Source organism: Ceratotherium simum, chromosome 16 (assembly GCF_057802395.1).
Source record: "Ceratotherium simum simum isolate JZ-2026a chromosome 16, ASM5780239v1, whole genome shotgun sequence".
Taxonomy (NCBI): Eukaryota; Metazoa; Chordata; class Mammalia; order Perissodactyla; family Rhinocerotidae; genus Ceratotherium; species Ceratotherium simum.
Window position 1 is genome coordinate 47512574 of NC_141915.1, and position 27818 is coordinate 47540391.

At 36.5% G+C, this 27818-nt stretch overlaps 1 protein-coding gene across 1 annotated transcript in view; it reads right to left on the reverse strand.

The window, feature by feature from the left end:
- SMURF2 (SMAD specific E3 ubiquitin protein ligase 2) overlaps nucleotides 1-27818 on the reverse strand; it is a 127246-nt gene that overhangs the window by 40349 nt on the left and 59079 nt on the right. Inside the window, exons 2-6 of the mRNA XM_087441431.1 lie at nucleotides 19907-19945; nucleotides 14715-14823; nucleotides 8050-8183; nucleotides 5126-5191; nucleotides 788-872 (exon numbers count right to left, since the gene is read on the reverse strand). Of these exons, the coding sequence (XP_087297557.1) occupies nucleotides 788-872; nucleotides 5126-5191; nucleotides 8050-8183; nucleotides 14715-14823; nucleotides 19907-19945 (433 nt within the window). The remainder of the gene's footprint in view (nucleotides 1-787; nucleotides 873-5125; nucleotides 5192-8049; nucleotides 8184-14714; nucleotides 14824-19906; nucleotides 19946-27818) is intronic.

Below are 27818 nucleotides of genomic sequence, written 5' to 3' on the forward strand. Positions count from 1 at the left end.
AAGTTACTTAACTTCTCTGAGTCACAGTTTTTTTAATGTATGAAATGAATGAGGGTAACAATAGTAGTAGCAGTAGTAATAATAGTAGCTAATTATTTATTAAGCACTTACTATACGCAAAGACATTGTCTAAGTGCTTTTCATGAATGATTTCATTTAATCCTCACAATAATTTATGGCATATGTAATATTATCACTATCCTCTTTTATAAATAAATATAAACCAAAGCTTACAGAAGTTAAATAAATTGATTAAATTCATAAAGCTCATAAACAGAAGAGTAAAGTTTGGAACCCAGGTGGTCTAATTCCAGATCACATGTTACGAGAATTGAATGACATAATGTATTATTTAAAGTGCTTATAACACATGCATGCTCAATAAATGTTACTATGTTATTATAATTACTATTACACAAATTCTCTATCCCATCCCTCTAATAGAGCAATATCTCAAATTCAGCACCCATATGCCCTGTTTTGAATAATTTAATCAAAGAAGTTTTCTTTTAAATATATAATATTTACAGGAGAGTTATATTTGTCAATAAATTTATTTGTCTCCTAGTCAAAACTCTTAAAAACCAAATTTAAACACATTTAATTCATAGCTTATTTTATAAAACCATTGTGACAAGACCCCTCACTAATTTTCCAAGCACAAGGAAAACCCTAGGTTCTGGAATTGGTCAGCAAATTTCTAAAGTTAAGTATACAATAAAGACCAACTTATTTCTCACTCTTTCAAGGGTATTACCAACGTATTTCTCTAACGACTTCAGCTTACCCGTCTGGTAAATCATTATCAAACAAACGGCTGCAGTCCACGACTTGTCCTCCTGTGCCTATTCGGTCTCTGGACTGAAGACTAACTGTTAAACAACAGAAACATTTCTAAGAGCCATAGAATTAGAAAGAATTATTACAATTTAAAATATGTATCTTTCAAAGACATCTGGCTTAGCTTATTTTAATACTTTAGAATAAACTCTTTAGTTTCTACTAAATTCTGTAATTTCTTTTTCCATGAGAGTTTTCCCTTTAGGAGCGATATTAGAATTTTAAGGTTTTCTACACTTTATCTTGTTCATGGAGGACAGTCTAATTCCTTTTTTCAACATTATAATGGGACAATGCAAAGCTACTACCGCCCTTAAGAAGAGGCATAACACATGAAAGGTATATTCACGTAGAGAAATTTGAAAAGTTCACATTAATTTGGGTTTAATTCTTGACCCATCTTTAAAAAAAATACACTAGATTCTGGCAAGAGGGCAATACTTGGATTCCATGAGTTAAAACAGTACATCATCATCCAGTGTAGTATTAAACTACCACTATAAACTTAGAAAAAAGAGCCGTGAACTCTAGATCAGGCTCTACCAACTAGTCTAGCACCGTGACCTTGAACAAAACACTTAACATCCTTGAGGTTTAGATAATCCCAATCTGAATAATGAGGAAATTAGGCTAAATGATATGCCTGAAGTCCTTCTTGCTGCTCCAGTAGTCTTTAATTCTATTTTTTGGCAACTCTCTCAAAAAACAGAAGAGATACAGGCAAACTTGACTATAACCCAACTTCTTAAAGAATTAATAGGTTACAATACAAAGTATGACATCTTAAGACCCTTCATTCTAGGAAAGATCTCAAAATTATGAAATCTCAAAATTATGAAATCTTCCAGCTCTGTAAAAATTTTGAAAAATCAGAAAGTTTAACATATTACACCTTTATGCAAGTTCATTTATAGGAGACAACACTGTAACACACTTCCTCAGCAAATGTAAACAAAATGTTATGTGAAAATTATACTAGAAAACTGTGTTAATCAGTTGTTATACAGAAAAGCTAAGTGAAATGCTTACCAAAATACAATCACAGTAGAAACAAGGTATTTTCTCAGTAGCTTTGTTTAGAATAATATTAAGGTTCAAAGTTAAGGATTTCATGAGCTTCAATGTACATCTCCAAAATGCTGTATTACAAAACACCTAAGCAATTTTTAGGTGGGACTGTGTTTGTAAATGGCCTAATTCTAGCAATATATAAAATGAGTCACAGAAATTCTATGTTTATCAGAGCACTGTTCATAACATTAAAACATGAGAAACAACTTAAAGATCCAACAATAAGGGATTGGTTAAATTAATTATTTGCCCACCATGGACTACCATACAACCTTAAAAATGCTATAGAAATGTACCCATGGTGTGTGCGCTGTGCTGTGGCAGCCCGGGGTTCGCCAGTTTGGATCCTGGGCGCACACTGACACACCGCTTGTCAGGCCATGCTGTGGCGGCATCCCATATAAAGTGGAGGAAGATGAGCACGGATGTTAGCCCAGAGCCAGTCTTCCTCAGTAAAAAGAGGAGGACTGGCAGATGTTAGCTCAGGGCTGATCTTCCTTACAAAAAAAATAAATTAATTAATTAAAAAAAAAAAGAAATGTACCTATGGGCAACAAAAAGATGTTTAAGGCAACAGGTTATTTAATCTGCATGGTATAATCTCATTTGTAAAAACATAGAGAAAAGGTATACATCAAAGTGATGACGATGCCATGTTATGGGTGCTCCTTAGGTTCTCTGTCTATATTTTGATTTGATTTTATAATAAAAAACAAAAGAAAAACCTCAGAAGAGATGGAAAGAACTAAATAACAGTTTTATTTTTTTTATTTTTATTTTTTAAGATTTTATTTATTTATTCTTCCCCCCAAAGCCCCAGTAGATAGTTGTATGTCATAGCTGCACAACCTTCTAGTTGCTGTATGCGGGACGCGGCCTCAGCATGGCCAGAGAAGTGGTGCGTCAGTGCGCGCCCGGGATCTGAACACACTCAACCGCTAAGCCACGGGGCCGGCCCCTAAATAATAGTTTTAAATGTAAGGGAATAGGTTTGTAATCCTTGAATCAATCATCTCAATTTGAGAGATTTTTCTCTAAGGTAACAATCAAAAAAAGGATAAAGCTAAGTGTACAAAAATGTTTGCAAGTTTCAACATTATAATAGCAAAAAATAACAAAGTTCAATGATTGATTAATTTATGATATATTGATATAATTCATCCTTTAAAAATCATTAATTATAAACACTAATAATGGCTACAGTAAGTGAAAGAAAGCAAAACAAAAATTTTATGTTTACTGTAAGTAAAATCATAAAAATATATACATATATGTATATAAAAATACTAGAAGGGGATACATTTTTTTAAAAGTTAGTGTTCTAGTGTAGTTTTCTCCATTTTTCAAAAAGATGTTACATATCAAGATGCTGTAAGTATTTGTAAAGGTCTGATTCAGCAAGAACTAGAACTCATTCTGTTCTTATAAACTGCAGGATTATAAAGGCATAATGTTTGAGTCTGGCCTGCCTCTACTATGAACACCAAATTTACTTAAGACTTTTAAATCAAAAAAAAAAAAAAAATACACAGACACTTTAAAGTAAAACATTCTTTTTTTTACGTAGTATACCTCAGTAGGTATATTTTTCACAGCTAACAAAGGAAAGTCTATTTTTTTTTTTTTTGCTGGGAAAGATTAGCCCTGAGCTAACATCTGTTGCCAATCTTCCTCTCTTTCTCTGATTTCTTTTTTTTCCTCCCGAAAGCCCCAGTACATAGTTGTATATTCTAGTTGTAAGTCCTTCTAGTTCTTCCATGTGAGCCGCTGCGACAGCATGGCTACTGACAGACAAGTGGTGTGGTTCTGCTCCTGGGAACTGAACCCAGGCCACTGAAGCAGAGTGCGCCAAACTTTAACTACTAAGCCATCAGGGCTGTCCCAGTCTGCTATTTTTATAAATGCAAATTTACACCTAATATAAAACTATTTTGTTACTAGTAGATATTAGTTGGCAAGCATTATATAACATACCAAATCAAATAAAGTAGGAACAATTACATTTAAAAATCTTGTACGCTAAGATTTATTTTTGAGATTTTTTTCTTTTTTTTTTTTGTGAGGAAGACTGGATCTGAGCTAACATCCATTGCCAATACTCCTCTTTTTGCTGAGGAAGATTAGCCCCGAGCTAACATCTGTGCCCATCTTCCTCTATTTTGTATGTGGGATGCCTCCAGAGCATGGCTTGATGAGCAGTGCGGAGGTCCATGCCTGGGATCCGAACCTGCGAACCCCAGGCCACCAAAGCAGAACACACAGACTTAACCGCTACGCCACCAGGCCGGCCCCTTGAGATGTTTTTTATTCCTTTCTCAATCTAAGAATGACAGGAATCATCAACAATGCCATAACATAGCTATTTTCCTGTGATAACCACAACAGGGCTTTGTTGTGTTGCTACTCTGGCAATTCCCTATGAACCCAATTCATTGCCTTGTAAAATGAAGTCCTTCAAGTACCTTCAGTAACTAAAATCTCTCTGTTGAGTTCATAATGAAATCATCTTATTCTTAATTCTGTTCTATAGTGAAGTGGTAAGAGTCCAACTGCATTTTTCTTCTTTAATTTAAGAAGTCTCAAGCAAGCCCACCTCATTGTCCTACCATGCTATGTATCTTGATCAAATCTCAATTCACCAATTCTTAGGAGAAGTCTCAAGAGATTTTATACAAAGCCCTTCCCTCCGGGTCAGTTCAAGACAGCCCAATTAGCCCACTAAGTGCCTTATGAGTAAGCTAACAATTTCCTCTTTTTCCAATCAGTGCTATCCTACCATTTCTCATTCTGTTTTTTTCAATTACCACAGATTATTTTAAAATTATAAAACATTAAACAAAGAGTTCAATAGCATATTCTCTTCTTACTCAAAAATCAGTTTGAGAATTATTTTCAGAAAACTTTAATACCATCTATAAAGTCTGTCTCAGTGCTCTACTATATCTGTACACTTAAAAAGAATTCCTCCCTAAAGGATCAATAGTTCTTCACAACATTAGGAGCCTCTATTATTTTTTGACATTATTTATAGGTTATTTTTTTAAATTAAGTTAGCCTGGATCCTGACTCCACTGTTCAAAACATTTTACAAGACTCACATTTAATTCATGCCAATATAATGAAGCTATAGTTATTGTACTTTGATTTAAAGGCATTTAGAGTTTAGGTCAATTTAAATGAGGTAAAAATTCCACACTTTAAATTCCGCACTTACCTACTATCTGTCCTCTAACAGTATCATTGTCATTTGGCCCAAGTTTGCATAGATCCAACCTCTGATCTATTTCAAATCAACAAAAAAAGCAATTAAAAAGTAAGCTGGTATCAGAGATTCTAACATCTATCAAGTGACAGTAAATTTCCACAATCCATTGGAAATTATGCCTATCATTTAAAGAATTAATCATGTTTTAACGATGAAACAAATGTTTAAAATTCTCTAACTGCATATATAATTAGTGTAAGTATCTCAACAAAAGTTTTGATAAATTCGGACTTCAAAAATCATAAGACACTGGTATGTACATTGCCAACATGCAGTTACTTTCTCTCTAATGAAGATTTCAGACCACTTCAATCTGAGTCTTGGCTTAACACTTAACAGTTGTTGTTCTTAAGCATTTATCCCTGAGTCTTGAATTTCTCATGTATGACAGCAATACCTACCCTCGTATTTTCTAAGGATTAAATCAGATAATTATGTAAAACTCTTAGCACAGTACCTGGGACATAAGTGTTCAATAAATGTTAGTTGTTGCCATTATTGTTGTTATTTTTTATCTAACCCATTCAAATAAATAAACAAATAAATAAACCCACACAAGTAAAGTAAGTATTAAGGAGAAGCCAAGCATAAACTGTAAGATATGGGTTTCAGTCAGTTCTGCTACAAACTCTTTTAGGGGCAACTCATTTATTCTCTCATGCCTCATCTATAAAACAGATATGACACTGGCCTGGCCAGTTACAATGTCCAGTAAGGAACAATGTTACCCACAGCACGCTGGTTTTACTTTGATTGTAGCATTTATAACTAAATTCCTTTACAGCTGTATGCCACCTGTCTACTTAAATAAATCATGAGTTGATAAAAGGAAGAGACTCTACCTTAGTCTTTGCACTCCACTCCAATCTGGTAGAATACTACATGAGGTGCTCAATAAATGTTGGATAAATATATTGCACATCAAATAAATTAATGTAACGAAACTTCACAAGCAGCAAAAAGAAAAATCCACGCCCCAAAACTATAACACCTTGTTATCTAACCAAAAATACAGACATTTTTCCCTTTGCCAAATAAATGGACACTAACTACTAAGTCAGCTATACAGGGGACTTGTACAGAGCAATTCCTCTTCTCCTGTGCAGCCCTTCCAATGTGTCCTGCTCCCTCTGCCAGCTGGCCTATGCCCTTGCTTCTCAGACAACAGGATCCATGCCCTTTTCATCTTCATATCACCAGGGTTTAGAAGGGTACCCAGCACATTAAAGGTTCATTAAATGTTGGTTAAACTGAATCAGAAATAAGATCATACATGTGATCTCTAAGTTTTCAGTATGCCTGCTGGGTTGGGTAATAAAACAGTTCATTTTTATATGCTAGACCTTTTCCAATCCCAACGTCTTCTCTCTCCTTTTGGCCACTTTGGCAATACAGAAATGTAAGAAATTCTCAGGTGCCTTTAAATTCTTCTGATTCAGAACTTTTAGCTCAATTTTCTCCCTTTTTCAAATTTTTAACAGATCAATACGTACGTATCTGGGCTATGGCATCCTTTTAATGTATCAAAAAGGATCATCTCTTAATATATCTAACATTCAAAGCTAAATATACTCTATTTTTTATTTATTAATTTCCTTAGCTAGATTCCACGTCAATTTGTTTAGCCTAGGCATCCAGGCTAAAATCCCATGACAATGGCTAGGAATTTTTTTTTTTTTTTGAGGAAGATTGGCCCTGAGCTAACATCTGTTGCCAATCTTCCTCCTTTTTTCTCCCCAAAGCCCCAGTAGATAGTTGTATGTCATAGTTGTACATCCTTCTAGTTGCTCTATGTGGGACACCACCTCAGCATGGCTTGATGAGCAATGCATAGGTCTGTGCCCAGGATCCAAACCGGCAAACCCCGGGCCGCTGAAGCAGAGCACACAAACTTAACCGCTATGCCACCAGGCCGGCCCCAGCGATATTTTTTATGTTATATAAAAAAAAATTCGGGGGTCGGCCCCATGGCCGAGTGGTTCAAGTTCCCCGTGCTCCACTTTGGCAGCCTGGGTTCGCGGGTTCAGATCCCAGGTACAGACCTACACCACTTGTCAAGTCATGCTGTGGGGCAACCCACACACAAAATAAAGGAAGACTGGCACAGATGTTAGCTCAGGAGAAATCTTCCTCAACAAAAAAAGAATTCTGTAGAAACAACAACAACAAAAAATTCTGTTGAAAAAGATATTTCCATCTGTGTCCCAATGGAAACAGCCCCAAAAAGATGCTTTGTCACCTGGTTCCATGAATTACACATATGCTAAATCACCTTGTCAATCCAATATGGAAATCACTTCTAATGTCTTGATCTTGGTCTAATCTTCTAAATGCCCATGTTGGTGAAAAACTGAGCTATAGCTAAGTAGTTGATACAGCTGTCTTACACTCAAAATAATGTCTTACTTTTCTATAACTTTAATTTTTTCACAGCAGTTTTATATATTATTCACTAACAATCCCCTTTAACTGACACTTTAAACACTCTAATCACCTAAACAGAACTCACTTTATCTCATAAATCCACCAAAACCAGAGAAGGATGCTAAGAAATAAAAAAAAAAAAAAAGGCATATATACTACTGTGACACCTTTATTTTCACTTTTTTGAATATCAATCATTTCTTAACACTTATAAATTCACTGGAAACTAAGCATCAGCTCTGATTCAGCTCTAGGATTCACATATTTAAAATGTTTCATTCTTTTTTTAAAGTCCACAAAATAAATTTAGACCAGGAATTTTTACCAATGTTTCAAATGGACACAGGAAGTTAAGTTTTTGGACCTCTTCTTGCCCCCCAAAACATAAATACATATTAATAAATATATTATATATATTTAAATTTTAAAAAGCACTAGTATCTACTCACAACCAGTGTCTTTGAGGCGGTTGATGGCATTGGAAAGAAGACGAACACAACCAAGAAATCCAGCACCTTGTTTTTTATGGATCTTTTTGTGATTCCATACACTGATCGTAACTGAATCAGACTTTCCAATATACCTAAAAAACAAAATGACTGGCTAAGTAACTTGGCAATTACAAGTAGTTAGTGTAAAAGTTTTCTTTTGTTTTTACAGTCTAAAGTCACATATGTTTCCGAGTATGGCTAGATCATGCAAAATATGTTTTGAGTTCAATCAATCCACAGGACTGAATTTAGATTTTTCAAAAATCTTAAAAGTAAAATCTAAAAAGAATTTTTAATATAACCTTTAACACATCTGCCACTCTCAGACTGAGTAATAATTTTTATCAGTAAAAAAACTATTTTAGTAGCTAGTGTCTAATAATACTACGGGAGTTTGTAACGATTCTTTCTTTCCAAGAACAAAAATCTTAGAAGAACTTTTACCACCATCACATTTTAAATACATATCACTGACATGACCTACTACCTCAGAGAGTACTTAGTTCATTTTCAAGGGGCGTTGTCAAGGCTGACAGACCAAAAATCTGACATACCTGTTATGTTTTAAAATGCTGTAGAACAAAAGCTGTTTGTAACGCTTTTCCCCTGCTTCTTTCCTGTATGCAGGCCTTGAGCGAGCAGGACTCTTGCAGATTTCACTTCACTGCCTGCAGACAAGCAGAGCAGGGAAAAGCGTTACTATACTTGTCTGTGCATATACCTGCAAGTATGTAAAAGCTCTAACACAGCCAATTGTTAACATGGTGTCAATCCATGCAAAAATATAATAAATAACATAATTATATCAGCAGAACCCTAATTATATTTCACTGACTCTAAAAGGTCAAATTTTTGGTCCAGCAACCTTGACCTTAAAGTATCATTCAGTAAAGCAGCAACATCAGAAAAATTTACCTAGTATATACAAAGCCTTAATAACGTGAGGACTAAAACTTTTAAATGAGGAACACAGAAGCCACATTTGAGCCCCTGGATCCAGCTGTGCTTAATTAAAGCATGCCCACCCCTGGACTTTTTTTGTGTGTGTGTGAGGAAGATCAGCCCTGAGCTAACATCTGATGCCAATCCTCCTCTTTTTGCCAAGAAAGATTGGCCCTGGGCTAACATCCTTGCCCATCTTCCTCTACTTTATATGGGACGCCGCCACAGCATGGCTTGACAAGAGGAGCGTTGGTGCGCGCCCGGAATCCGAACCTGCAAACCCTCGGGTCACCGAAGCAGAGCGCATGCACTTAACCACTACGCCACAGGGCTGGCCCCCACCCCTGTACTTTTAATTATGCAAGCTAACACATTGCCTGTTTAAAAAGAAAGACAATTTGGATTTCACTTCTGTTGCTTGCAAATGAAAAGATCTGGACTAAAATATCATTTAGTATGCATGCACCAACTTTCAAACAGACCTAACAGACTTGGCATGTATCTACTACATGATATGTCAAAATTTTACAGCCAGAATCAAGTATTAAACGGCTAAATCACCCCAAACCAAACATTAAAAAGAAACCAAAAAACATATTAAATCAATTTCCCAGCTGGTAAGCCTGATATACAGGTATTCTAAAATATTGATTTCCTCAGACCTTAGAGCAGCCCACCACTGGCTTAAGCATACTATCAGGAGGCTGGATGTCAAGGCCCAGAGAGTCCTTGAGAACAAACATTAAAAACATGGGAGGTTCCATCAGTCTGTGTATTTGAATGACTGTGTGACAGTGTCTCGTCTCCCTGCCAAATGGACTTTATATACAAAATACACCTGAAAATCTGGGGTTGTCTATTATATCAGTTAACCTGCTCTAACCAATACAAGCGACAAATCATAAAGGGCCTTGTCAGCCATGGTATGAACTCTGGCTACTACTCCAAGTAAGACAGGAAGCCAATGGGGGATCTGGAGCAGAGGAATAACAAGATCTGAAAGATCTTGCAAGGGGCCCAAGGCAGGGGTCAGCAAACCCCAGCCTATGAGCCAAATCCAACAGAGCACAGGGTATACAGTATGATTTTTTTTTCAAGGATAAAGAAATTTTTAAGTTTTAAGGCCTTATTAAAATTATTTAGAATGTCTACATATCTCCATTCACATTACCACTTTTCTAACATAAAGTCATCATTTTCTCTTTGCTAGATTACTCCACAGTGTTGGAACCAGTCTCCTTGCCTTTCTTGCCTCCCTCTAAACCATGTTTCACATTATAGCCAGAGTGTCCATTCTTGGACATAAATCCAATCATAGCATTTCTGCACTTAAAACGCTTTCATTGGGCCGGCCCCGTGGCTTGGCGGTTGAGTGCGCGTGCTCTGCTGCTGGCGGCCCAGGTTCGGATCCCAGGTGTGCGCTGACGCACCGCTTCTCCGGCCATGCTGAGGCCGCGTCCCACATACAGCAACTAGAAGGATGTGCAGCTATGACATACAACTATCTACTGGGGCTTTGGGGGGAAAATAAATAAATAAATAAAATCTTAAAAACAAAACGCTTTCATTGCTCCTCATTGCCTTTAGGAGAGTATTCAAACTTACTAATAGGTTTTCGAGGACAGTCATGAGCTGGCTCTGCTCATCTTTTCCACACTCCCTTACCTTACATAAACTCTCCAATGCTGCCTCTCTGAACTGCTTTCAGTCATGTTCTCTTTCACCTCTGGGTCTTCAGACAGACTGCTTTTGCTTAGAGCCTTCCCACCTTTTCCTTTTTCTAACTCCTACTTAAGGTCTAAGCATAAATGCCACTTTTTCTAGGAAGCTCCCCTCAACTCCTAAATCTATGTAAAGAAGTTCTACGTATTTCGATAACACCCTATACTTCCCCATATTCTTATCATACTGTTTATAATTTCCTATTTACTTGTTTTATACACAGCTTAGCTGTAAGCTTGGAGGACTAAGTCTTGTTCACTGTTGTAGTTGGGTCTCTGGCTGAATTAAATCTGATTGAAGCTAAAAGAAATGGCTTAAAATAATCTGACTAAGAACCCAAAAGCTTAGTCAGCTACATAGACAGCTTATTACAGCTGTGTTTTCAAAATTCTTAAAGGTCAAATCAAGTAATAAAAAGTTTGTGACCTAAAATATATTTACTAAAAGCATCTAACATTTGAGAATTACATGCCAGGTACTAGTCTAAGCACTTATTATCTCAATCTTCATATCAATCTTCTCAAGGCATTATTGCTGTTATTATTAATGGAAACTGATACAAAAGGGGTTATTTAGACAACAAGCTGATGACCACACATTAAGTGGTAGTGGTGGGAAGCTGGGTAGTCTCACTTCTCTATTGCCTACCTTTTTAGTTCCCATTTATTTGCTTATTAACTCGGAGTTACTGAGCCATAGCACTGAGGGGCACACACAAAAGCATTCAGTATGCCTAGTCGTCTCCAGGTATCTTAATGTCGCAGGGAAGATACGACATTTGTTCACACGTGGTTTAGAAAGGAAAATTCAAATAACTGACCAGAGTCTAGGCTGAACTGGGTACTCTAAGGTAGTTCTGGAGCTAATGGTCTAGCAGTAAGTAGGTGAGATGTCAGACACAGAACTTTGTGTGTGTGTGTGTGTGTGTGTGTGTGAGAGAGGAAGATTAGCCCTGAGCTAACATCCATCCAATCCTCTTTTTGCTGAGGAAGACTGGCCCTGGGCTAACATCTGTGCCCATCCTCCTCTACTTTATATGGGATGCCGCCACAGGATACAAACCAGCATGCATCCGAACCTACAAACCCCGGCCCACCTAAGCGGAGCATGTGAACTTAACCGCTATGCCACCAGGCCGGCCCCAGGCATGGAAGTTTTGATGGGAGGTCTAAGATTAGTTTTTGTAGGTAAAGTCAAGTGGAACATTTTGAAGAAAAGTTGAGGTTGATGAAGAGTGAAGTAGACTGACTGTGAAGCTTAGAAGTCTAAAGACTTAGAAAGTCTGAGTATCAGGACAATTAACTGTTTGTAACTTAAGACATGTTGACAAAATGGTAGAAGCTTAGAGAGCATGTGATAAGTGAATTAGCAACCTGCAGAAAATGGAAACCTAAGTCTGTAGGGAGGAACAGACAAGAAGCAAGACTATTACTGCCACCAAACCCCTGAAATATTCCCAAACTGTATGCCCAAGATATTCTGACAGTGATGGTGGGGATGAAACAGAAGGACTGGGGAAAGAGTTTAAAAGGAATGGAAAGACGTCCTCAATCCCTTCTCCCACCCAGTTCATCCCCAATCCTAGCAGGAGATCAAAGGTTTATTCTCTGAAAAGTTCTCTACTTAGGGACACTAGGTACATCTGAGGGAGGAGGTGAAATTCCATAATAAAAACAGGGGTAATAAGGAGACATTAATCTAGTGAAGAGAGAGACCTCCTAGCATCCTTATACTATTCAGTTCCAAAAACACTAGTACCCAAGAATACAGTCCCTAGGCAGGAGAGAGGAGAAGCCTGTGCAAGGAAAATATCACAGTCACACCTGATTACCCTAGCAAGCTGATTAGCTCTACCCATAGGCACAGAGCTTCCAATCAAAGTTTAAGTGCCTCATTTTCAATATAAAAGACAGACAGCAAAATCGAACTAACAAAAAAGAGGAACTATGAGAAAACAGAGGCAATACAGGTAACAGAAGAAACTACAATACTCACTTCTCTCATCAGAGAAGTTACTGCATCCAAGAAATAAGAGGAAGTTATGAAAAAGGGATATTCAGAAAGCAAAATGATGTTGGAAGTTAAAAATGTGAGAGTAGAAATTACAATTAAAGAGGAATGCTGGAAAACAAAGTTGGGGAAACAGCCCTGATAGTTCATCTTATATAAAACATAACTCAATAATTATATTGATTACATGTCAAAATGAGACTATTTTAGATATACTGAATTAAATAAAATATATTATTAAGCTTAATTTCACCTTTTTAATTTTTTTTTAATGTGGCTACTAGAAAACTTAAAATCACAGATGAGCTCCCATTTGTGGCTCACATACATCTATTCAACAGTGCTGATCTAAACCCAGAAGACAATGGAGTAAAGTATCCAAAATTTGGGGGAAAGTGATGTCTCACCTAGAAGTCTATACTCAGACAAACTATCAATCAAGTAAAAAGATAAAATATATTTTCAGACAAGATCTCAAAAATTTTTTCCATCTTTGCACTTTCTCAAGATGACAATGGAAGATAGATTTCACAAAAACAGGGAAGAAAACAAAAAAACAGGAAGTCATTGGACCTAGAAAAGACAAAGAAAATTCCCAAAATATTGATAAAGGCAAGTCTGAGGACACTGTGCAGCAGGTCTTCGAGAACCACTAGCCCAGTCTGGAGCAAAAGGACAGAGGCTCCAGGATGGATATCTCCAAGAAGAAAATAAAGCCAACGGAATACCTCATGTGGTTGAACACATGCAGAGGAGATGTTCAGTTCCGTAGGAGGGTTTGGGAATTAACTGATGAGACAGATGGAAACTAAGCAAATGGCAAAGTAAGATAGTCATTAACTTCAGAAAAAACAAAAATTGTCAAGAAAGGAAATGTAATCATTGCACATACCATATTTAATATGGCTCAGTTATAAATATTTGCATGATCATAATAAGGTAAACACAGAAGAACAGTATAACCAAAAAATGTTCAAATAACTATTACAGAAGGGCTAGGAGAAAGGAAAGGGCATGCGGGTGTTATGGGAGTAGGGATGAGGGCTATCAGTTGTAAAAGCTAAATCATCTTCTATGGTAGGATATTTAAAAATAATACATAAAAAAAATCAAGATGCTATAAAATAAGCATGATATTCAGAAACAGAAGAAAATACCAGAATAAACAGCCAAAGCTATTGAAAACAGCTACCATGAGAAACACGAATCAAGAATAAGAATGGGGCAGACAACTGCACTTTCCCATTAAAAGCCTTATCGTACACTCGCCTTTTTAAAAAGGTATATATACTACCATGATTAAAATAAAATTTAAGGGGCCGGCCCGGTGGCGCAAGCGGTTAAGTGCGCGCGCTCCGCTGCGGCGGCCCGGGGTTCGCTGGTTCGGATCCCGGGCGCACACCAACGCACTGCTTGGCAAGCCATGCTGTGGCGGCGCCCCATATAAAGTGGAGGAAGATGGGCACAGATGTTAGTCCAGGGCCGTCTTCCTCAGCAAAAAAAGAGGAGGATTGGCGGATGTTAGCTCAGGGCTGATCTCCTCACAAAAAGAAATAATAATAAAATAAAATAAAATTTAAAAGAATGAAAGAAAACATTCATAGAGAAGCAAAAAGAATGCCTATGAGTGTATCCCAATCCTGACTTCTGCTTTTATACTTACAAGTGGCCTAAAGTGAATACCTTTTTTAATTGAAAAAAGGGAGGGAGGAACTGCTCTATGCTGTGAGCCAGCTTCATTTTGTTCTTTATAGGCTTATTAAGGGTACCTCATACTCCAAAACCTGCTATCCATAAGCCAAAGTACCTTCCCACTGGTTTTGTACCCCTCTGTGAAGCCCAAATTATACCACAGATAAGACTCAGATCATTTTCAGTGATTCCTTTCAAAGACTATATCAAATAATATTGATTCTATGTTTCATTTCAAATTAATCATTTAAACCTACAGGTCATAATGCTGATTCCACTTTGGATCGAGCGTATTCTTCACAGTATCTGTAGAATGGCATTGCCCAGATCCATCAACCACCACCTTAGCAAACGGATCAGGAAGTCCTGTGAAAAAAGGGAAGATTTGTTTTTTAATTAAAGAATATTTTGACAGGGAAGATAGATTAATTCTATAAAGACTACCACTTGCTACAAAAGATTATTCCATTCCTTAGCTCTTTTTAAAAAGTTTAACATCAAGCCATAAATGAAAAGTGGTACATTTTAAAACTAAGATTAAAGTTAATTCTACACTAAATACCAAAAATTACATTTTTTTCTTGTTTCTGTCTCAAAACATTCTCGGTGTAAACTACCAAAGTCTAGAGGTTACCTCATAATGTGGAAGTTTTTATAGCTCTTTACCAACCCTTTGACCCCAGGAAGGTGAATGCTTAAAACATTCTGGGCTCTCTTAGAGCTTTCCCAAGGTCTCCCTTAGTAGTTCATTTAAAGAAAGAGCTGTTGAAAAGTTTTCACACAGGAACATGGGCTACAAAGAAATCAAGTTAGCCAAAAAGTTTTACTGAATAATTACCATGAGTAATGAGAAACTGAAACAAAAAATCTAACACTTTGCCTTAAAAGAGCTTACTATCTAATTGGGGAGATAAGAATATCCTACATGGGGTGAGGGATGGGGGGAACCTGAGAATAACCAAGTATTTGACTGTACTGATTATAAAGAAAACACTTGTAATACTATGTCAGGCACTATTCTAAATGCTTTACATATATTAAATCTCTTAATCTTCACAATAACCCTGTGGGGTAAACACTACTATAATCTCTGTTTCACTGATAAGGAAATTGAGGACAAAGGGGTTAATTAACTAGCCCAAGGTCACACAGTAGTAAGTAGCAGAGCCAGGGTCTAAAGTTCAAATTCTAAACCCATGCACACACAGTCTGGCTCTCAATTTCATGTTCTTTATCCACTATACTGTATTATACCTCTCGTTTACTATGTGGTTCAACAGTGAGTACAAGTAAGCTCAGAAACACAGGAGAACAGTTTGAGTTTGAACAGTAAAGAAAGGCTTGGGACTCCTTGGGGCTTTAAAGGACAAATAGGAAGAGCACCAAGTAGGGCATGACAGTATTTGAAGGGCTTTGAGGAGTTTAACCAAAGTATTTATGCTCAGGTGTAAAAGTAAATAACACTGGAGAGAGAAGACTGATCCAGGAAGAGAGGCTTAAAAGTCAAAAAATAAGAGCTTGGAATGACTGAGGTAGAAAATAGGGAGCCATTTTAGGTTCCTGAGCTTGGCTGTAAATACACTGTCATATTTTTCTGTCAAGGGTATTCAGGGTGGACTGGGAGAAGGAAAGACTAGAGGCATGGAGACCATCTATGAAGCTGTTGTAACAGCCTAATTAATAGTAGGAATGAGAAGACCCTGAAACTAGGAAAGTCACATAAAAAGGAAAAGGAAATGATAGTTAAAAGAGTTACTCTGAAAGATCTAACATGAATTAATAAACTAGTATCAAAGAGGACATTACAGTTTTCAGCCCAAAGTAACAATGAAAATAGTGGTCCTCTTGACCAAAAAAAAAAAAAAAAAAAAAAACAGGAGAAGAAGGTGGAACTAAATAAAATATTAAAGACAAAAATGACAATTTAGATGTTAGACATATTGGGAGACTGTAGCTTTTCTACAGACAGCTGAAAATACCAGAACAAAATGTTAGTAAGTGTTGATACCTGGAGAAGCTTTGCACTTTGATAACTATGCTAATTTTTTTTAAAGTCAAGATATTAATTTGCCAGGATTCAGGGCCAGACAGAAATCACCTAGACAGTTTCCCAATTCTACGATTCTAAGATCTGTCAACTTCAAATAAATAAGAGAAGACCAAAACTTAAGAATGTTAAGTATTTAAGAAGAAACTTGGTAAATTAGGGTATCAATCTATTTAACTATATTGTTCTTGAAGTTTACTGCTATTCACATTATTTCAATAATACCTAACTATTTGCAAAGGTGCTTAATGGAAGAATCCTTTTCCCTCTACCTTCAATAACATTGAGTATTTTCTCTTGGGAGGAATCCACTCTTGTTTCTTTGATTCTACCATCTAAACAAATAAACATATGAAGGTATATTTGTAAGAAAAACAAACAAACAACAATCACATTTCTAGCTTTCCCTTTGGATGTTGTTTAACTAGTTAAAGAATTAAAGACTAAGAGAAACAACTTTTTCCACAAAAAAACACTAGCTGTGGCTTCTAGATCCTTAATTATGAAAGTCTGAGTCCCATCCTCCTATGTTTCTCTTGTTAAGCTCTATACCTAACCAAAAAATACCTAGGTTTCAACTTACCTCATTATATTATTCTACAAAAATTTAACTTGAGAGCCAAATTGCTCTAATGTGGTCAAAAGCTATCAAGTTTTCTGAAGTTAGTGAGACCTCTAGTGGTAAATATAAAGTGGCTCAAGTATTTTCTGTGTTTTTTAAAAATTTCTCAATTCTCCCCATCATCTCTGAGTCATATAAAATATAGGAAGCTCAAAAACTTACTTACTACACAAATGCACTTAATGAGCTGCAAATAATAATGGAACAAAAATCTCAACTTAAAAGGAAGTTACTTTCCAGGGAAAATAAAGCTTTATTTTTGATTGGGGGAATGAACAAAAACATTCAACCAACCATCTTGGTTCTGAGTAACTTCAAATTGGCCCCTATACAACACCTTAACACAGTATCTTACACACAAATATTTTACTTAAATGTTGGATAAAAGAGAGAAAAAAAGTTTACACTAATGAAAACATTCTTTAAAAAACACAGATAATGACTAAATGGATAGATATATGATAAACTTAATGGCAGAATCCAGATGGTGGGTATTCACTGTAAAATTCTTTACATATTCCTATATGTTTGAAAATTTTCCTGCTAAAATTTTGGAAGAAGGGAGAAGTAACCCATTTTTAAAGCCAATAAACTTGAAACAGTTTGAAAAAATGAATTAACAAAACTTTTCTCAGCAAGGGTAGATACCCTGAAATAAATAGTATTATCTCAAATTATACAAATTAACCTTAGAAAAGACAACACATGGCAGCGTATTTCTTGCGTATTTTTTCCTATAGTTAAAAAAATATATATCTCTTTCACCAGCCCATAGCTATGCTTCATATTAAAATTTACGTTTCTCATGCAACAATTTAAATTGCATACTTAACTATATTTCAGTATCAATGATAACTGTACTCTGATCAATAAACACACATTCTCACTCATATTTAATTAAAAGATTTAGGAACTATTATTTAATTCTTCCTCTGAAATTAATAAACAGATCACCAACAGATGTCAATCAACCACAGCAGGAGGACCTTCACCAGTGTGAACCTGGGGGATACTTCCATCCCGGGCTGAGTCTCTTCTGAAGGCCTCAGACCTGGCATTCCTGTTTCCCTTTCCAGGGCCATCAAATGTTTCTTCCATTCTGAGTTTTAAAGATAATCACACAGTTTCCCCTAATTTTCTTATCCCTGAAGCAAGCTCACAACACTTAAGAATTTTTATCAATTTTTACTGCCCACACAAATGAAAAAGAGAAAGATTTTCTTCTTTTTTTCACCTACAACTTAAGGACAGATAAACATCATGTAAGTGATCATAATTGGCTCCCAGAGGTTTACAAAGAATTAAATTAAAATAAGATTCCTCTCAATTTCCTAGGAAAACTGAGACAAGGATATCTGGATATTTTATTGGAGAAGCTGTGTCTTAGGGCTCTGCAGAAAGGAAAAGAATTTGGGAAGGAAGGCTGGGAGACAAAACTGAAGATTTTATCTTTACAACCAGAGCAGATGTCTTAGAGGGTCTAGAAGCAGCTTTAAGAGCGTGCATTTCCTCACTTCCCTCCCTTTTCTCCTTGTCACCTGCCTATCCAATCCTATTTGCCACTTTGCAGTCCTACTAGGATAAATCCTACCTCACATCAACCTTAAGAAGGGTAAAAATTTAGAGTACACATCGGTTATGAGCGACAGGGATGAGGTGGGTAGTTCAGCAACAGCCTGTGAAGATAACATTAATCGGTGGCAGCATGCAGTGGGGTAGAGGGCACATGGTACATAAATTGGAGACTGCTTATAACTTTCTTCCTAACTACATCCCAAATTATCCTATTTAATTGCTTTCCCATATAAGCACAGATACCACAAATTTTTTAAATTATATAGCTTTATAAGATGTTATTTTATAAACTTTAATTCAGTTCTACTCTAGAAAGATTGGAAGTAAAAAAACTTCAAATGGAATGAATTAAGTATGACTTAAAAATCTATTAAGAGCTTATTTCTTTTCATCAAACCCTCGAAAATTATCCAATGCCTTATTAAATTAGCACACATAGCCAGTTTTTGCTGGTTGGTAGGATTTGAATTTAAAAATCGAATGACTCTTCTCTATTTCTAATTTCAAATATTTAAAATTTTGTTGGCTTAGAGTTTTTTTTACTAAAACTTCTATCATTTTTACTCAATAATTTTAAGCTACTGTGAAGTATAATATTACAAGGTAAAGACTTTAAACACTTGTGAGGGGTACTTCCCACTCCTCCCTCACAAAACTTAATCCTAAATAAAGCCAGAAAAAAATTCACAACAGATTGGCAAAGAGACTGCAAATATGGGAACCAACTGTCTGCTTTGGAGGCTGACAAACAACAACATCTATGACCAATTGTGGCAGAGATCTCTTTCCTACACTCTGGAAATTCCGAGTAGGCTCAATGACTTCTCTACCTTCCAAGGAATCCTGAATGCATGGGTAAAATTTCCTATAAAATGTTAGAAAAGAAAAAAAGTGTTTACAAAATAATCTCTAATCTTTTTTGGAAATCCAGTAGTACGCACACCTTCATTATACATTACACACATCTGCTGACACACATATTTCACACAAACATGTGGGAGGGTGGACAAAGGGAAAGCAGCTGAGGCTAAAAGGGCACAAAATCCTCTAAAAAAATGTGATGCCAAAAGGCTCTGAAACCAAAGCATTCATAAAACAACACTGAGTATATTTCTGAATAGAGAAATCCCTAAACCAGACAATTCTGAAAATACTATCGAAAACATCTACACACAATATACAAGATTTAAAGTTAATTTACTTACGGAAAAAATCCTTTTTCACCAAGTTTTTTGCACAGAGTACTGTAAAGGAAACAAAAAATACATGGAAGGAATTAAAATGGTAAGACTGCATTATCAAAAGTTTCATTTTAAAACACTGAAAACACCAGTAAATAATTATTAAACACTAACTACGGCAAGGTATGAAATATGATCCCAAACTTCCACTAAAGACTAGCAAAAGACAGCTGAACCAGTGCTTGCAACTTTAACAAGGATCACCAGTAAGAGCTGAGGGCAAGAAAGTTTATAAATCTGGTATCCTAATAAGGACTCAATTCCTATCTTCCATCAAGATTTATTCTCAGAGTAGCTCAGTGGCAAGGGAAAAATAGTCCTAAGAAGGAAATATGTAAATTCAGGTTGATATATATATTTTCAGGATGAAATAATTTTATATTGAAAGGGATTATAAATAAGATTAAGCTTTCTTGATATAGATGAGATTTTTTTTTTCCTGAGAAAGATTCACTCTGAGCTAACATCTGTGCCAATCTTCCTCTATTTTGTATGTGGGTCGCCACCACGGCATGGCCACCACCAAGTGGTGTAGGTCCATGCCCAGGAACCGAACCCGGGCCGCCGAAGCAGAGCGTGAAAAACTTAACCTCTAGGCCACAGGGCCAGCTCCAGATGAGATTTTCTTAAAACAATAACGTTCTGTTATTTACTTTCCATCTAAACTCCACAGGAACGTTACAGGAGAGAGAAATTTTCTCCTAAATCATCAGTTCAATGACAAGATAGATCTACTATATCTTCCCAAAATTAAAAGTTGATATATTGAGCTAGATATCCTAAATCCACATTCTCTGGATTCCTTTGCATTAAATTATTACTTATCTGGTGATGGATGCACAGTCTTGTGAATATATTAAAGCCACTGAGTTGCATACTTTAAAGGGATGAATTTTATAGTATGTGAATTATATGTCAATTAAAAAAAATACTAGGCCAGCCCTGTGGCCGAGTGGTTAAATTTCCACGTGCTCTACCTCGGCGGCTTGGGTTCACAGGTTTGGATCCTGGGAGCCAACCTACTCCACTCATCAGCCATGCTGTGGAGGCACCACACATACAAAATAGAGGAAGACTGGCACAGGGCTAATCTTTCTCAAACAAAAAAAGAGGAAGATTGGCAATGGATGTTAGCTCAGGGCAAATCTTCCTCACCAAAAAAAAAAAACACTGCTTATATAGAGAGACATAAACTTAACCTCTTTAATTCAAATTTGATACAAGTGAAGGAAAAACACCAATTTCCATATATTTATAGTTTAATTTATAAAATAGCTATGAATGTAATGTTTCATTAATTTCTATCCACTTCTACTCACAGTTTAAACAGTCCATTCAATTAGTTACAATTATTGGAAGTTTAGTGTATAAAAATTCACTTAACATAACAAACCTTGGGAATAAGTCTAAATATAAACTAATCACTTTAAAAGTTCAAATAAAAATCATTTTGAAGACAGATGCCACTGGTAAGTGAATAAAAAATTATTAAACAAGCACAAGATACTGATTTCCTAGTCAGTCTCTTGGGTCCTGTCTTCAAGACAGTTCTGTTTTTGAAAACAAAAACTCAATCATGAAAACTAAGGCCATAACTAAAAACACCAATTCACAAACTTGATTTAGAAGAACTCCTCCCTAAACTTTTATCATCATATAAACTGAATATTCAGGATCAATACATATACAACACACATACACAAATCCAAATTATAATCTTCACTATAGATGATGTAATCATATTTGTTAACCACCACTCTATGATTTAAAAAGTGAAATGATTTCATACCCTACATCAGAGAAACAGAAAATATATGCGAATTCCTCCAACTTCTTGTCACTAATCTGACGAACTTACTGTTTTGTTACTCATCCTCTTTTTCTTCCTTCCACTTACGATGTCCACTCTCTGGTCTAACACTATCCTTCCACCTGTGCTCTGGATCTCATACTCAACTCACCACTTTCTCAGGGGCCATGTCTGTAGTCCCTCTACTGACAGCCTCATCAGCATTTAAACATACTCAAGTCTCGCCCATGCCTCCTGCCACCATCCTACCTCTTCTCCTTCATAACAAAACTCCTTTAAAGAACTGTCTACACTTTGCGACTCTACTTCTTTACCTCCCACTAATGGCTCAAACCACTGCAATCTGGCCTCCTCTCTCACCACTGCCCCTACACTGCTTCTCCAAAGCCCTGGGGACCTAATTATTAAACCCATTCAGTGGACACTATACATTCTTCATTGCTCTTGACCCTTAAGAGGCATTTGCCACTACTGACTACTCCCTCCTCTGGAACTATCTCTTTTGGTTTCTGTTTAACACCACATTCGCCTGCTTTTATACCAGGCATAAAACTCATTCTAAGTCTTGTTTGCCAGATCTTTTTCCTATGCTTCATTCACGAAAGTTGAGATTCTTCAGGGGTTTGCCCTAGGTGCTCTTGTTTTACTCTATAACCTGAGGAGCACAGATGCCCATCTTTGTAAATCTTGGAATTATATGTAACCTGTCACATGTACGTGTATTTTTCTGGGGAGAGAACTCACATTTTTACTGGGAAAGAGTTTAACACATTGACAAAACTCTTCCTCTCCTCTTGAAAAATAAGTTTGAAGAGCCACTTTTCCATACATTCCCCCTGGTCTTTACTATTTTGATGACACCTAAATCTATAAACCTAACCCTTAGCTCTCTCCTGAACTCCAGGTCCATACAGGCAAACTAAACATGCCCCCAAAATAAAATCACTATCTCCCCTCTCCCCCAAAACTGCTCCTCCAGTTCACTTTCTTGCAATAAACAGCCTTGCTTTCCACTGCACTGCCTGACTCAGAAACCTCCACAGCAACCTTCACTATTTCTCCCCCTCCCCATCTCCTGGCAATTATCAATTCTAATCAATTCTGCCTCGGAAATATCCTTCATCTGTCCACTTCTATTACCAATGCCACCACCCTAGTCTAAGCCACCATCAACTACCGTCTATGTCATTACAATAGCCTCCCAATCAGTCCCCTGCCTCAAGCCTCAATCCCCTCCAATCAGTTCTCCACACTGGACCCACAGTGATCTTCCTAAAAATATGATTAAGTCTTTCCATCCATTTCCCCTCCTCCAAATAACATTCCAAAACATCCTTAAAACATTCCTCAAAATTATCCTTCCACCTGCACTCTGGATCTCATGCTCAACATACCACTTTCTCAGGAACCTTGTCTCTCTTGCTTCCTCTCTGACCTCCATCCTTAAAACATTCCTAAGATCTTTGGGCCCAAACTTCTCATTGGTTTACAATGCCCTTCAGACTCTGGCTGCTCCTTACCTCTCTGACCTCATCTTTCATCACCACCCCTCCCTCCAAGCCCCCAAGTCCAAAATCCAGTCACACTAAACTTTCACTCTCTCAAATGTACTCCCTCTCTCACTCAGCCTTCCCGTGCCATTCCTTTTGCCTGAAACATTTTTCCAGGCTTCTTCACCTACTCATCTTTTAGGTCTCAAAAACAGAAGGAAGCCTTTTAGAACATGTTACCCTCAGCCCTCCACCCACTTATCTTTTCAAAGAAGCCCATACTTATCACAGGCACTCATCACACTTTATAATTGTTACTTTTATTTTTATTTTTTTATAGGGTTTGTTGTTGTTTTGTTTTTTTCTGAGGAAGACTTGCCCTGAGCTAACATCCACTGCCAATCTTCCTCTTCTTGTATGTGAGCTGCCACCACAGGATGGCCACTGACAGAGGAGTGGCGTAGGTCCACACCCAGGAACCAAACCCAGGCTGCCGAAGTGGAGTGCGCTGAACTTAACAAAGAAGCCACTGGGGCTGGCCCTAACTGCTTACTTTTAGAATGTTGCCGGGCCGGCCCCGTGGCTTAGCGGTTAAGTGCTCGCGCTCCGCTGCTGGCTGCCTGGGTTCGGATCCCGGGCGCGCACCGACGCACTGCTTGCATGGCCGCGTCCCACATACGGCAACTAGAAGGATGTGCAGCTATGACATACAACTATCTACTGGGGCTTTGGGGGGAAAAAATAAATAAATAAAATTATTAGAATGTTGCCTATAACCATGGAGTTGTAAACTCCATACAGCATAAATCATGTCTGCCTCATTTCTTTGTATCTCCAGCACCAAGCACACATTGCACCAGTATTTGATGGGCACTCAATAAATATTTGTTGAATGAATGAAACAGACTCCAAAATAAGCTAAAATAATTTCACTGAAAAGGGGACTTTTTATACTATATGACAGATAAATTACCAATCCTTAAGCAATCATGATTTTCACTTATGAAATCTTATTTTTATCATTTCCCTTTATTTAAAATATACTCATCAGGTCATATTTGACAAATTTTCTTATAAAAATCATAAATAAGGGGCCGGCCCAGTGGTGCAGTGGTTGGGTTCGCACACTCCACTTTGGCAGTCCAGGGTTCGTGGGTTCAGAACCTGGGTGCAGACCTACACACTGCTCATCAAGCCACGCTGTGGCGACGTCCCACATGCAAAATAGAGGAAGATTGGCACAGATATTAGCTCAGGGACAATCTTCCTCAAGCAAAAAGAGGAAGACTGACAACAGATGTTAGCTCAAGGCCAATCTTCCTTACCAAAAAAAAAAAAAAATCATAAATAAGATGTTGCTAATGTATGACTAAGTTTCAAAGGGCACTTGAAAAATCAAAAGAACAAAAAGAACTTAAAATCAGGTTCAAAGTTTATGAAGAGAAATTGAATTTTAGTAACCCAGAGACTAGGGAAGATAATATCAGGGTCCTAGAAGAAACAAGATTAATTTATAACATAAAGAAATATCTGGATCGGTCAGATTGCCAAGCAGATCTCAACAGCTCCAGCCAGTTTCTGCTTAAATTATTTTATATCCTATAAGCAAAGACTCTCATTTATAAATTTTAAAAGGAAGACTGTCAAACATGACTTGAGATTTGGTAATTTTATTTATTTGCATAATAAATTATTTTCACAACTTGGAGCCTTTACTGCATTGTTCTTTTTCTTGGGAATGTACTCCGGGTACTAGAGTACATTCAACACAGCCCATTGCTCATGCCATCCTTGGTACCAATTATAACAGCTCAATAAATAATGAATTAATGAATTTCAATAGAACAAACTCCTATTTGTCACGATAACAAATTCTCAACCAAGGAGGTACATATCAGAATTTCCTGGGGAATGTACATATTATAATGTAATTTTGTATTCTTAACATAATTTTGTATTTATACTTGTATGATTTTATATTTGCAAGTCTAGCTTTTTTTTGTAATAGAAACTACAGAAAGTTGAGCCAAGACGGGGAAATGTGGATCTAGGGAGGGGGAGCAATGTGGAGGAACTTTCATTTCTGTTTTCTAAATGATTATTACAGGAGAGAGGTAAAAACAATGTTGAGAAATGCTGGGCTAAGTTACAGGAAGGGATTAACAGGAGAGACAACTTGCAAGATGAGGGGGGCCAGAATAAAGGCTAAGGAGTGCAGACCTTCTTCTAGACAGCTATCAGTATTTCAATATCTTTAATGTTTAGTAAGCTTTCTATTGAAGTAATATATACTCAGAAAGGTGCAGGAATCTTAAGTATATAATTCAACGAATTTCACTAATTTTCCACTAAAACAAAACATTATAATGGACTCCAGATATTTAGTAGTCATGTGTCAATTCTGATTAATGCTAACTACAGATGTGGCATTACACCAGCACAGTACCATTACTCCAGAATTCATTCGAGACCATGTCTCAGGAGGTCTGTAGATTTGCACTAGATTAATTTTACTGGACTACTTTGATTATGTTACTACCTTTCTCAAATTCCTTCAAAGCATTGCTCATTCTTAAGTCTACACTCTCAAAACCTAGCCTGTTCTAGCTATTCTACTCACTCCTTCTGCAGATAGATGGTTTGAAACAGGTAGAAGAGATGATCAAAATAAACTTGGGTCAGCCATGCTGGTATACCAGTAACTCCTCTCTATTTCACACAGATGCAGATGTGACTATCTTGAAATGGTTAATAAGAAGGGAGTACTTCCTACATCATTCACTCTTTCATTCAACATTTCCTAAGCACCCACTTTGTGCCAAATGCTATAATAGATTCTGCAGATACAAAGATAAATAAGATATAGTCCTTTGCCCTCAGAGCTTGCAGGTCAGGTATAATTCAAATATCGTGCTATAAAGCCTTTTTATGTTGTTGTTTTCTCAAGAAGTGTTTTTAAATTCCACAAAAATCTCCTTTAGTATATTTTATTTGAGGCAGTGATTGGAGAAAACCATTTGCAGAAGTGCAGATGCAATAAATATTACCATTTCATTTAAGTCAATAATTTCTCTGACTGGAAAGGAGTTATCTATATGCAACACACCATGTAATAATGAGTAAATCCCAGCTGTAGAAATAGAATGCTATTGCTGTTCTTACTGAGTTGTACTCATAATGAATAGCTGTCTATGCTTAATCTGAATAAAACTCCCAACTGCTCAGTATCTTCTTGCCAAAAATTCCCCTTCCTCCTCCAGATTGGAGTTGCATTCCAATTACACTGCTGACTGGAATGAGACTGCTTGAGAGAATAAAAACACACTACTCAGGCATCCTGTCTTCCTTTGCCCCACAAAAACAGATTTTATAATACTGTTCCTGCAACTCAAAAGTTGTATACACTATTTTTAAACACAGTAGATTTCTCTGGATTTTCTTTGAACTGATCATTATAAAACAAAACTGAAGTTCAGGATAACATTCCTATATAAATTCCAACAAGATGGCCTAGTGCTTTAAAAATGTTTACTAATATGCACCCTTCCTGATCACTGGCACGTGACAGCAATTTAGATCTTTCTGCTCCAAGAAACAACCTCTACCTCAACTCCTAAACGTAAAATGAAAATGAAATTCAAGTTCTATAGGAAACTTGTACATAACATAATTTTTATATGTACGTGTTTTAGTTATTGTTGCTTGAAACAGGAGCACTACACAAAGATTCATATTCAAGAGCGTTACTACAAAATATTGCAGTGAGCAAAAATATCAGATACAAGCCTATGTGCACAACAATAAATGAAATAATTAAGGATGACAGTTAATGTTGAAATATTACACAGCCATTAAAATTATGTAAATATGTTTATTGACAAGAAAATATTTTCTTAATGCTATTAAGAGTAAAAGCCCACTTACAAATGGTACATTTAATAAAATGTAATTTAAGTAAGGAATATAGAAAGATTGGATAATTTTTATTGAATATTTACTAAGTGCAAGTGCACACCAACCACTCTGTGAAGTAAGTAGTATATTACCTACATTTTAGAGATGAAGAAACTGAGGTTCAGGCATAAAAGACTTACCAAAGATTACACTGTAAATGCTAGATTCCAACTCAACCAGTCTAATTCCAGAACCCAAACTCTTAACCATTATATTTAGAATGAAACATAGTCTCTCAAGTTAGCTCTTCCTTTTTAAAGCAACTTAACTCTGGTTAAAGCAATCATTGGTCATACAGGTTCATGATATGGTTATTAGAAACCTAGGTTGCAACAGGGCCTTCTCCAAAAGATTATCCAATTTCCTTCTTTGAGTAGATGTAATAGTTTACCTCTACAATCACATTAGACCTACTTTTAACTAAATATCTTGCTACAATGTCATTTAATCAAGGGATTTTAGGCAATTCATTTCATGCACGTTGCAAAACAAACCTGGCCTCTAAGTTTAACTTAATGTATTTAGTATCTGGCAGGTAGTTAACTTTAATTAGTATATTAAATGATGTTTAAAAGATACAGGTTCTACCACAATGAGGTAAATATTCTTACTAAAAAAAAAC